At 39.0% G+C, this 13,762-nt stretch overlaps 1 protein-coding gene across 1 annotated transcript; it reads right to left on the bottom strand.

The window, feature by feature from the left end:
• Positions 1–317: 317 nt before the first annotated feature.
• Gnrhr (gonadotropin releasing hormone receptor) lies at positions 318–12,332 on the bottom strand. Its single transcript, XM_051198259.1, has 3 exons — positions 11,808–12,332; positions 2,376–2,595; positions 318–562 (listed from the first exon to the last, which is right to left on the bottom strand). Exons 1-3 carry the CDS (start codon positions 12,327–12,329, stop codon positions 318–320), a joined length of 987 nt encoding a protein of 328 aa, XP_051054216.1. The 5' UTR covers positions 12,330–12,332.
• Between the last annotated feature and the right edge of the window lie 1,430 nt (positions 12,333–13,762).

Genomic DNA, 13,762 nt, shown 5'->3' with positions numbered 1-13,762 from the left:
AATGGTTATTTTAAATAGTATACACTATTATTTAAGGAAGAAGTGAAAAGAAGCCCAAATCATATGCAATAAAATGTCAGATAAGGCAGAGGTTAGTTTAGAAGCTCCTGATTAAGGACAAATATCAATATTTTTTTTGAAGGTCTTTTCTTTTTGTTTGAGGCTCTGACAAAAAGACTGTCTTCAAGAACAAGGTTGATAACCTTAGCTTAAACTCTGCCTTGCTTGTATATAGGTGTGTTATAAGCTTTGAGCTTATCCTCCATTAGTGAAATTGGATACTTTACTTCCACATTTGTTCTTGTGTAGCCTACCAATTACAAAGAGAAATATCCATATATAAGTGGGTCAAAGCATGGGTTTAAAAAAGCAAAGAGAAAGAAGAAGTGGTTAACAGGCTCTGATACCCTGTTTAACATTTCGGGATCAAACCAGTACCAAATTCCTAGGACATAATAGGGAGTCCAGCAGACAATGAACGAGGTGGCAAATGCGACCGTCATCTTTAGAGTCCTCAGCCGTGCTCTTGGGATATTATTCTTGGACTGATTCAGCTGGAGTTCTAGTAGGTAAAAAGAGTGTTTAAAGTCAGCTTTCTCACAAAGCCAAAATGATAAGAATGGAAGAAAGATTAACTAATTCTACCTACTGTTTATAAGAAAAACAGCTCCAGTAATGACAATTTACTTAAAAAGATTCCTACCCTACCCCAACCATGTGTGGTAGTACTCATTTGTAATATCACCAAGGGGCCAAAGGCAGAAGGCTAGCCTGGCCTGTGCAATGATACTGTGTCAGCAAAGAAGCAAATATGCATTTAGAGCAAGTTTTCATCTAAGAAAGAATGAAGAGTAGAGTGTCCTTAAATTTAAACCAAGGAGGATTTGAAAAATGGAGGCATTCACACAATTAAATATGAAATTATATGTTTGCTATATTCTAGATATCAGATATTTGGTGTATTAGCCCAGTAGGAGCATATTTTCATGCTTATCCTGAGTTTTAATGGAGTAATTGTCTTTTCTTCCTTTAAAAATGCTTTTATTTGTATATGCTAATTATATATAACAGTGCCTTCATCCTGAGGCATATCTGTATATGTAATATATATCTATATTCAAATTCCATACATATCTGTATTTGTATATATATACATATATATGCATATATATACAATTCTATCTATCCATCTATCTTCTACTTGGATCATATCCATCCCATTCTCCATAGCTCTTTTGTCCCCTTCCTACTCCTGCCTCTTCTTCTCAGGCAGTCCTATTTCTACTTTCATGCCTCTCCCCCTTTTGAATGACCTAATGAATTTCATTAAGTGCTTATAGGAGTAATGGCACCTTAACAAGTGTCTACACCACTGAAGAAAAATGTCTCTCCTGTTCCTGATCAACTATTAACTGTGCATAAACATTAAGAAGGTATAGAGACTTCTGAGCCCCCCATCTTTCTTCTTTTATTCCATGGTAGATAATGACAACATGAGATGTCATTAGCAGATCTCATCTATAAATTGAGTATATTGTAAAAAATATTATTTCAAGGGGTGATGATAAATTATTAGATAACCTAAAATCTGTGAATGTTTGCCACAGTATCTAATATACTAACACTCTGCCTAAATGTTGCTCTTTAAATTTGTTTTTCAGTAGAGCTGGCCCTGCTGCTGTGAGTGTGAGTAGATTGGATCTGGGGACCTGAGAGCAGAACAGGTCCTGCTGCTTGTTGCAGGCTGCATTGGAAGAACTAGCTTAGGCAGTGATGTTGAGAGCTCTGGCCTGGGCCTCCTTAGTGACAATGAGGGAAAGCTGGCAGGCTGACCAACTCAAATACCACCCAGACCCAGAATCCAGGGCTATGAATTGGTGCATTACAACACCCATCTCATTTGTTAACCATTGGAGCATGGACCTGGATGAACCTACAGATCCAAAAACAACAGGATTTCCACGACACAGGACAAGTGGAGCCCTAATGAGGGTCCATTATAGGTGGTGTAGCCAGAGGCCTCCAGCCAAACCAATGATTCCTGACAATGAACACTTGCAAGAAAAGATGAATGGACTAAAAAGTAAACTATGTGACTCAATGGACCACACTATAGTTTCTAGTACACGATTCTTCCTTCCCCCTCCTTCTCTTCCTCCTTCCCCCCCTCTCTCTTTCTCTCCGTTTTGTTTTGTTTGTTTTTGCTATTAAAATGGTTTGTTTTCAGGGGAGGTTGCGATAGCAGAGGGTAGATTGGAGGGGTGGAGGAGATAGGTGGGGTAGGAATGTGTGAAGTAAAATCCACAAAGAATCAATTAAGGTTAAAAAAATAGTGCATGTTTACAATTATTATTCAAATCTAAGGGAGTACGTACTGCGTGGATTTTGATGAAGGACCCGTGTGAGGGTGAAGATGATTTTGCCATTACAGATCAGCATGATGAGAAGAGGGAAAATGAAGAGGCAGCTGAAGGTGAAAAAGTTGTAAAAGGCTTGGTGCCACCATTGTGGAAAACTGCAGTGTGTCACACATTGAGAGAAAACTTCTGCTTGCCCAGAGCCATCTTCTAGATAGATCATCTTGAAGATATATAACTGTGAAAAAACAAGAAAAAGTTTATGTGTCTTTTCCCAAAAGCATTCCTTCCTTCCTAAAGCAATTTCTAAATTCCTTGGCATTACATTTTGACAGTTGTATTGAGACTTGTAAGTGAGGTTTGCTTAAACTATGTGTGAGTTTGGAGGACCTATAGGATTTTGTAACTGATGGGATTATTTCAGCCTTGAAAAACAATGATCACTTAAAGACTTAAACCTCACTTACACCTCCAGTTCCGCTGAGGTGTTCACTCTATATCCACACTGTTTAAAATGTGCCATAAACACACACATTAAATTTGTTTTAGACATTGAACGGTATAATAATATGGTGTAGTTTTTAAAATGGTCAAAACATAAATGGTTTAGAGGCTTTTCCCCTGATGATACCAAGTGGATGATAGGCATGAGCAGTGATGTTGGCAAAAGGGGCTGGTAGAAGGTAAGCCCCACTCCTGTTTCTCATAGCCTGAATAGTTATAAAACCTGGGCACCATATTTCAGCATAGAGCTTCAATTTTAAAAATAAAAAGTTTTGACTGGCTGATAGCCGTAAGTTCAATAATGGTTGTCACTTTGAGCAGTCTCAGAAAGAAGTTAGCTCTGAGGCAACCAAGAAAACCAAAATTGTATCTTGGTGGTTGTATTGCCTGGGATAAGAAAGCCCCTTTGTGTTTAAACACTCTGAGGCTGCACATAGGTTTCTCCCACTGTGTTGAGAATCAAGGCTTCTGGGAAGCTTCCCACACATGTCCACTAAATAAGTGCCTGCTGCCTTGAAAGATCTCAGCTTCTTTATGCCATCTTTCTCTTTGTCCTTTTAGTCACCTCTACACTCTGTATGTGTCTGTGCATTTGCATATTTGTATTTAATTTCAGTCCTGCCCATGAAGAGAGCCTAGAAATGATGTGACTTGGCTTCTAAATTTCGTTCTTTACCAAAAGGATCCAGCGCTCACTGGAGTAGGTAGCCCAAAGCCCGAGGGAGACAAAATACAGTATGTTTCTTCAGTTGACTGTGCCAGGGTCTGGGACTGTTCAAAGAAGAACTCAATATGTAGGAGAGACTAAAACTCAGTTGGATAAATATGAAGAAGTTAATAGTCAAAACACAAGAAAGAAATTACTGTAATGATAAAAGCAGGGTGTGGTGGCATACTCCTTTTCTCCTAGCATTCAGGAGGCAGGCAGATATCTGTAAATTCCAGCCCAGCCAAAGCTTTTAACATGACCCTGTTTTAAGGAAACAAACAAGCCAAAATAACAACCAAAAAAAAAAAAAAAAAAAAAAAAAAAGCAGGGATAAACTATCAAGTAAAGCAAGAATTCATGAATTCCTGTGGATATACATTGTACAACCACAAATGTTAACTAATACAGGGAAAAATAAAGTGGAGGTTTCTTTGCTAATCACTGTAATACTGACTGATTTCAGCAAAAAATTAGCAATAGTTGGAACAATAATCGATGAAAGTTTGAGAATACGACATTAAAAATATCAAAATATCTACCTGATAGACAATTATGCTTCATAAAGAGTAAGACAGCTTTATAAATGGAAAAATATCCATGAAATTAACATTATAGATAATGGGACTGTTTGGCATCATGTTTCCTTAGACAACTCTTTGAGATGAAACTAGTGTTACATCATCAGTATGTTTACATAAGATATAGCTCTGAGAAAACCTAAGATAACCCTAAGCTGAGGAAAAATTTACAAATGGCCCATAGTCTTCAAAAACATCACTTTTATAAATCATCGAGGAAGACTGCAATGGTTCCAGCAAAGGAGACGTGGGTGACAGCAAAGGAACCACCACATAGCCTTGGGTTTTCTTTTGTTAAAAGGGTAGAAGTTGGAGATCTGGAAGGAATTGTGGGAGAAGAAAATGTGATCAAAATGTCTTGCTTAAAATGTTTGTACTTAATTTTGTTTTAGAGGGCAGAAAATAAACTAGGATGACAAATGAAATTTCAGTAGGGCAGGAAGATTAAGTGATAACATCCTGCTAGTGCTAACTTCTATGGGGTGTATGAGATCTCTTTAAACACCCAATGAAGTCAAGACTGGTGAAGAAATGCCATATCTCCAACTTTTAAAGAACTCAAAAACACTTTAGGAGTGAAGACAACTGTGATAGCGTGTATGAGAATGCCCCTCAACTCATGAACCCCAGTCTGACAGCTGGGGAACCAGCATAGGATTGAACCAGGTCCCCTGAACATGGGTATCAGTTGGGAGGCCAGGGCAGTCTATGGGACCTCTGGCAGTGGAACCAGTATTTATCCCTAGTGCATGAATGGACTTTGGGAGCCCATTCCCTGTGGAGGAATACTCTCTCAGCCTACATACATGGGGGAGGACCTAGGTCCTGCCCTAAATGATGTGACAGACTTTGATGATCCCCTGTGGGAGGCTCACACTCCGTGGGGAGTGGGTGGGGGTAGCATGGAAGAATGGAAATGAGAGGGAACTGGGATTGATATGTGAAATAAGATTGCTTTTAATTAAAAAACTATTATTTTTTTTAAAGAGAGAGGATGCCCCTCATAGGCTCATATATTTGCAAGCTCACTCTTTAGTTGCACTGTCTGGAAGGATTAGGAGATGTAGCTGTAGCATCAGGGTTCTAATGCCCTCGTTTGGCCTCCACAAGCATGGCACATACAAAAGAGTCTTGAAAACCAAATAAATCAGTAAGTAATTCTAGTGGACACTCATTCTATTTTTCCTGACTCATGAAGCACATTTCTTATGGTGTCATTTCTGAGTGCCCTGGAGAAACTTCATTTTACTGGGTTTCTTTATTTTAGGAGGTTATGGGGTAGAAGTGGAATGTCATCATTTTAAAAGAATTCTGAAATATTATTTTCTTTGTAGAGTAGAGGAAAAAAAACCTTGAATCTTATATTTGTAGTTACAGTATTGATTTTTCAATTTGAGATCTTTTATCAAGTAGAAAATAAAATTTAAATTAATCCACTAGAGGGCGACAAAGGATCACATCATGGGTCCCAAAACCAAGAACCCCAAGCAAATCTGCTGATTTTTTTCTAAAATTCAAGTTCACTTTTCCCCACATTACAGACTGAGTTTTCCTTTCTTTTTTCCTTCTTTCTTCCTTCCTTTCTTCCTTTCTTCTTTCTTTCTTTCTTTTACATGTCGATCCCAGTTCCCCCTCCCTCCCTCCTCCCTCCTTCCTTCCCTCCCTCCCTCTTTTCCTCTCTCCCAGCCTCACATGCACCCCTATCACCCTCCCCTCCCATCTCCCCCCCCCCCACTCCACATGTAGGGCCATCCAGGAGGGGTCACCTAAATCTGTCAAGTCATTTGAAATAGGGACTAGGACTTCTCTCCTATCTCTAGGTTAAGGGAGTATCCCTCCATGAGAGATATTTCCCCAAGGTCCTTTTGTGTACCAGGGATACATCCTGGCTCCACTGTCTGAGGTCCCTTAGACTGCCTAGTCCTTCTGGCTGAGACCCATATTCAGGGGGGCTTGAGTCAGTCCCATGCTGGATTCCCAGCTATCAGTCTGGGGGCCCATTAGCTCCTCCTTGTTCAGGTAAGCTGTCTCTATGTGTTTCTGCAGCCTGGTCTTGTCCTCTCCATCTGCATCTGAGTCAGTCCCATGCTGGATTCCCAGCTATCCAGACTAAATCTTTCTTATCCCAAACAACTTTATTTAAACCGTAGGTTTTTTTTTTTTTTTGTTTTTGTTTTTGTTTTGAGACAGGGTTTCTCTGTGGCTTTGGAACCTGTCCTGGAACTTGCTCTGTAGACCAGGCTGGCCTTGAACTTACAGAGATCTATCTGTCTGCCTTTGCCTCCCTAGTGCTGGAATTAAAGGTGTGTGCCACCACTGGCAGGCCTAAACTGTAGTTTTAAAATAGATCAAACACACACACACACACACACACACACACACACACACACACACACACACACGGACAGACAGGCAGACAGACGGACAGGCAGACAGATGTACATTCTGTCTTGTTCTTTTTTTTAATTATTATTTTTCTTATTTTACATATTGATCCCCGTTCCCTCTCCCTCCCACCCTCCCACTGTCTTGTTCTTATCAGTGTTTATTTTGCCATAATCAAGAACATTGTTTCTCTTCTTTACAAACAATTGAGAATACTTAGTCCTTCTTAGAATATGACACTTTGCCCACAGCTGGGAATTTAGTAAGTGAGTACTGTGGAGTTAATGTTACAATCTTAATACATGATAGACTGATTGGTTTAAAACCAGAAATTCTGGAAAGTACATAGGGATTCAGAATATTATCCATGAATTAATTTGTTCTAGCCTTGGTTCAATTTGTTTTGTTTTCTGTACCGTGTTCTTCTGAGGGATTAATATAGGGGTTCACTTTGCCTTCAATGGTTCTTTTGTCCTTGGATTCTTTCTTCAATTTCTGTTTACTGTTTCCTCCTTTATCCAAGACTCTTATCAGTGTTTGTTTCACTTTGCCGTAATCAAGAACGTTCTGCTTACCTTCTTTGAAGGTAAATAATTGAAGGCACTTATTTATTCTTAGAATATGATCTAATATCCACACTTTACCAAGCTAACTGTAGCAAAGATTAAAATTTCCCAAATGTAATTAGCTTCAGTTTCTCCAGCTAAAGTAGAGATCATAACAGAATTTTCCTCCCAGTGATGTCATGACAACTGAGTTGCTACATGAGAGGCCCCTGGGAATAGAGCCAGCAAAGCTAACACTAGATAAACCTCAATCATCATTATTTATAAAAATTTGAGGCAAACACAGAAAATGAAAAGATGTGGATTCCTTCCAGACTAATGTGGTTTGATCATGCCAGACTGCCTGAAACAGAGTACAAGGTGGATCCTACATTCAAAACAGCTGGACAAAGCAGCCTTACAGACTACAGCCAGGATTTCTGAATCTTCTTCGAATCCCCCATGACAGCGCGCGCCTTACCAGCAGGAAGTAGTTGGGAAAGAACAATGCCCAAATTCCCAAATATTATGTATAAATATTTGTTTTCATTTAATTGGACTTTGTTATATAAAATAAAATAAATTAAAAAAAATTTGAGGCAAGCAAATTTTCTTTGTATCCATAAATATTTAGTCATACATCAACTGTAAACACATACTATATGTTATCTGCCTGGATATACATTTGTTATTTTAAGCTCTTCTTTCCTATGGGATTGAATTGCCTGATGTGGTAGAGTGTAGTAGTTAAAACCTCTGGCCATAAGTGGTCCATGAGCACTGTGGGCACCATTTACATATTCCTGACTCTCAAGCTATCAGCTGCTGGGTTAGTCTTCAGTGTGTGCTTACTACCTATGCACTGGACAGAAAACGGGGGAATAAGCAATCCAAAGCTCTGAGCTACAGAGGGAACCCCAGGTTTCTAGTGTTTGGGTTGTTTTTAGACAGGCTGTAAGGCCAAACTGGTCTAGAACACACAGTATTATCAAGGATGACCTTCAACATGTCATCCTTTGTTTCTGCCTCCCAGGTGCTGAGATTATAGGTATCGCAACCTGCACAGGTTTGGGTTTCTGTAAGCAGATAAACTGGAGTACAGAATAGGGCTCAGGACAACATGTTGGTTGTCTACTCACAAAGAGGACCATGGACATGTGCTAAGGCCTCCAGAAGGTCTTCACAGCCAAACTTAACACCAGAAAACTGTGGTTCTGAGTGCTAAATCTGATTTAATCTGGATGCTTAGCTGATTCTTTTGGGTTTAAAACATTAGTAAAGTTTGATGTCCTCTTGGGGAAAAAAGATAAAGAGCCAGAAAGTCTGTTGTGAGATTGTGTATCCTAGCAATGAGAGGACCACTGCATCGTGGCACAAGAACAGAACTATAAAAATACACAAAAAATGATGGCATCAATAGACATGCTAACTTAGAAGGTAGAAATCTCATAGGTCCCACTCCTAGACAAAGAACTACAGGCAATTAACAACAATTTTGAGAGGGAGAATTAGTTTTCCCAGGGATGAGCTCTCTCAGTGGTACCCAGTACCAAGAAAGTGTTCATCTCTGAAAGCGTACATATACAAGTATAACATAAATGTACTAAGAAAGTTGTATTCGTATCTTTATGTATCTATTTCTATATCCTATGAGCAAAGACCCCATGTATATGCAATGAATGTAATTTTTCTTTTTGTTTTTTTGAGACAGGGTTTCTCTATATTGCTTTGTAGCCTGTCCTGGAACTAGCTCTGTAGACCAGGCTGGCCTTGGACTCACAGAGATCTGCCTGCTTCTGCCTTCTAAGTGCTGGGATTAAAGGTGCACATCACCAAAGCCCAGCAGAATATGCTTTTTAAGCTTATCTCATAATTATGTCTAATATTAATTGGGTTCCTAGATATAGATAGGTAAATAGCCCCATGAACAAAATAGAGTAGTGTGATTTACACCTTGCCTATAGATTAACTGCATTATATTGACATTTCCACTCATTAGAAATAACCCTGAGCATCTCATATAATATTCATGAGCTTACAAAATAAAAGTAATATACATAAATTATATTGTTGTAGGGAACATTCATGGAATATTGCATGCAAAGACATTTAGCACAGTTCTGACACATATTTTTGTCTTTTACTATTATTTCTCATCTCATTATTATTGCTGTTGCTGAGTCTAGCATGTTACTACTGTGTTTTAAACACCATTTGGAGTATTGCTCATGGGAGGTTAAGGTTTTATTGAATTTAAGCTGTTTGTCAGGTTCAGAAGGGCATTTTACTCAGTAAATTAGCTCATGTGTCAAGGCAAGTCTCCACATATCTTCAGACCATGCTTTCTTATCCCCAAAACTAAGGAGTGGCCCGTTTCTTGCCTACAGGCTTGTGTTAACTATAGAATTTGAAAGCTGTTTTGGAAATACTCCACACGAACAAGATAAACCAGGAACATAAACTCTTCCTGCAAACACTTTGCAACTCTGCACTCCTGTGGTCTTAGATGACTCTCATTAAGGAATGTGACTTTCAATTATGTTCAGCCACACCTAAATTAGGAAATGCCTGGTCATAAATAAGAGCTCCTCCCAAGGCTTGGCTGCTGGGATATCCTCATCCCTGTCTCCCTCCTCAGTTTTTGCTTATTTCCTCTTCTGGAAATTGGAAATTTCCAGAATGTAATTTCAAATTCCATTTGAAATGATAACTTTAAGACGTTATCATGTTCTGAATCAAACAGTTTTCAGTGAGTAGCATAATTTTGTATGCCTTAGGCAAATTTACTGCCTAGTATGAATACAAACTAAAATTTTGAAAAATGTGAATAATTCCTTTTCTATACAAATATTTTTTTTCTTACTTAAAGAAAAAAAAACATTTTCGTTCTCACATTTCACTTTTTTTTCTTGCTGACTTCAAGCACCATATTATGAAGAGAAGAAAAAAGGGAGAGACATACATGAGTATTAATCTAATCTTTAAAATTAAAGAATGGTAGTAGGCAGTTTAATATAAAGCATAACTTACTCCTAGCATGGCTTATGTATTTATATATTCATTTTGTTTTGGGCCATCTAGCTAAAGTAGCCTTGAATTTTCCATCCCACCACCTTGCCTCCTAAGTGCTGGTATTAAAAGAATACACTACTACACCTCTTTAAACTTAAAGTTAAGTGACATTCTCAAAGTCACATAGCTGAAAGGCTATGGCTAACAGGCACAAAGCTCCGAGTTTCATCTCCATCTTTACACACAGTGCATGTGGTATTACAGACCTGTAATTCCTACACACAGAAAATACAGACAGGAGGATCAGAAGTTCAAGGTCATCTTCCGCTATGTAGCTAATTTGAGGTTATCCTGGTCTAGGTAAGACCTTCTGTCAAACAAAGAAAAAGATAAAGCATGCAAGGGGTTTCAGGACTTGTTAGCAGAGTGTTTGATTCCTCTGATATCATCCTAACCTCAGTTTCATCATGTCATTGCTAGATGATTCAAAATTATTTTTTGTCTTGTTCTACTCTGTTCGAACATGTGTGTGTGTGTGTGTGTGTGTGTGTGTGTGTGTGTGTGTGTGTGTGTGTGTGTGTGTGTGTGTGTGTGTATATATATATATATATATATATATATTGTTTTAAAAAGCCACTTTAGATTGAAATTATAATTACTCTATTTCCCCATCTAATTTTTCTAAGATATGATATATCATGATATCACATTATACTATATGGATATGCACAATTTTTAGTTTACAATTAAAATAAATTTTAAGTGCTACATCTTTCATCATACAGAGCACATAAAAACTATCAGGCTTTCTCACAGATTTAAGGGGTTTTGAGTATGTCAATGCCTTATATAATTAAATTTTTCTCTCTCATTTATTGATCAAATATTTTATTGTTATATCTTTAGAAATTAATTATAATACCTTCATCAGTGCTGGGGACTGGACTCAAAGCTTTCAGGCAAGGGCTATGCCCCAGTCTTTTTCTAAGTTAGAGTTTCCATATAACCTTGGCTGTTCTTGAACTTGTGATCCCCTTGTCTCCATATCCCAAGGGTGTGGTGAAAAGTATGTATCTCTGTGCCTAGAATTATTTTAAACAGATGACATAAAATTACTAAGTTTTAAAATGTATTCTGTTCAGTATCCTATTAGGTACTATAAATATTTTCCACCTATGTAAGTCTCATGTTTAAACAGTCTCTCGGTTAACCACTGAATCCATTTCAACCAGAGTAAAAGGAAAGACAGAGGACCCTGAGCACAAAGGGAGAACACCTACAATCCCTATGGCTTGGGAGGCTGAGGCAGGAGGATTTACGTTTGAGTACAACATTGGCAACACAGCATGACACTATTTCAAGTCTACCGAAGAGAAAGAATGGGAAAGAAGGAGGGGCTGGGCATATATTCAGTTGTGAGAAGAAATTTCGGGGGACATTTACTATGTAGTACAGATACTACTAGATATTTTAATACATTATACATCCAATCATCTCGAAAGCATGTGAAGTAGGCATTTACCCCATTTTATGAATGAATCAACAGACCCTCAGTGAGCTTAAGAAGTTTGCCTGAGAAGACAAAGTAGTCAGGGTTAAAGTCTACTCTCTGAGTTCTGGTGACCTGTTTCTTAAAGCCCACATAGTAGGTTCTGCCTTGGCTCAAGGTTAGATACAGAATAACCATATCCATCCAAGTTGAGGAGTAATGGTTTACCTGCGGTCCTGCAAAGATAATACTGAGAATCCAGGCAAGGCCGATCATGGACTGTTCAAGTTTGCTGTTGCTTTGTACAGAAAGGGGACGAGTGATGGCCAGGGAGCGGTCCAGGCTAATCACTACCATCATGAAGGCTGGGGCATACATAGAGAAAAGCTTCAGATAGCTGAGAACTTTGCAGAGGAATTCCCCAGCGTACCACTGCACTGTAATATTCCACATGCCATCCAGCGGCATGACAATGAGAGTCTCCAGCAGGTTGGCTAGGGTCAAATGCTTTAATAGCACCTTCATTCTTGAGAGCTTCCTCCCTTTTTCCTTCTTCCGAGTCCACTTCTGCAGCTTCGACAAGAAAGAGGCGTTGAAGGCGGTCGAGAGCAGGAAAAGGAAGAAAGTCACTGCCACTCTGATCTTCCCAGATAAGGTTAGTGTGGGGAGCTTGCCCTGTATCAAGGGGATGCTGTTGTTTACGGCTGAGCAGGGATTTTGGTCCTGCTCAAGGGAGGCATTGTTAGCCATATTTCTCCAACAACAGGCTAAGAGAGTCTTTGTTACATCTATCTGGTGCTTTATTATAACCGAACACAAAAGAGCTGTTTTATTTCTGCCTTCTTCAGATAGGTTTACATTTATGTCAAATTTGTTTTCCCCAAGATAGTCTGGAGTTAATGTGAAAGATCAAGGTGAACTTGTTTTGCGGGTTTGTAATCTAAAAGAGTGCTAGCAGAAGATGCCAGGCACACGCTGAAGGCCAAGTGTAACTGTAGCGCCTCAGCAGATGGTCTGTTGCTCACAGTGTTGTATCCGAGGCGAAGAAGGACACTTGAACTCTAATTTTGAAGTTAAAAGTGACTCATAATATTGTTCAATTAACGTTAATGAACATATTATCTAAAACTTGTGAATATACAGGTGTAACATGAAATACAGAAAATAATTTAAAAACAAAACAAAACAAAACAAAAAAACAACAACCCTGATCCAGTGGAAAAATCTGTTGCTTGAAGATCACATTTCTCAAAACAATTCTTGTTGTTTTCTATTTATTTATTTTACACTCTGACCAAATCCTCCTCTTCCCCCTCTCCTCTTACTCCCCCATCTTCCCCCAACCCCTTGTAGCTCACCCCTAATCCACCTCCTCTGTATTGGCTCAGAAAGGGGCAGGGTTCCCCTTGGCATCAGCCAAATTTTTTTTTTTTTTTTTTTAAGAAACACGATTGAGTAGTAACATATGTTAACTAAAACTATCCTACATCCATTCAGAGGCAAATGGATGGAACTTGAAGGAACCATCCTGAGTGAGGTAACCCAGTCACAAAAACAGAAGCATGGTATGTACTCACTCATATATGGATTTTAGACATAGAGCAAAGGATCACCAGCCTATAATTCACACTGCCAGGGAAACTAGGATACAAGGAGGAATCTAAGATATTCATACAGGGTCCCTCACAGAAGGGGAAAAGAACAAGATCTCCTGAGCATATTGGGAGTTGGGGGGGTTGGCAATGAGTGGAGAGGGGAGTTAGGAGAAAGAGAAGGGGAGGAAAGGAGAGTATGTGGGACTAGGAAGATTGAGTCAGAGGAGGAATAGACAAGAGAAAAATAAAGAGAGAGAGAGAGAGAGAGAGAGAGAGAGAGAGAGAGAGAGAGAGAGAGAGATGCCATAAGAAAGGGAGCCATTATAGGTTTGAAGAGAAAACTGACTCTAGAGAAATGTCCAGAGACCTACAAGGATGACCTCAACTAACATGTGAGCAACAGTGGAAAGGCTACCTTAAATGCACTTCCATGATAATGAGATTGATAACTAACTTATCTATCATCATAGAGCCCTCATCTAGAAGCCGATGGAAATAGAAGCAGACACCCACAGCTAAACACTGAGCCAAACTCCTGGAATCCAGTTGCAGAGAGGAAGGAGTGATAAGAAACTAGGGCTAGACCAG

The sequence above is a fragment of the Phodopus roborovskii genome, unplaced genomic scaffold, assembly GCF_943737965.1.
Source record: "Phodopus roborovskii unplaced genomic scaffold, PHOROB, whole genome shotgun sequence".
Taxonomy (NCBI): Eukaryota; Metazoa; Chordata; class Mammalia; order Rodentia; family Cricetidae; genus Phodopus; species Phodopus roborovskii.
This window is presented reverse-complemented; position numbering and strand designations above follow the sequence as displayed.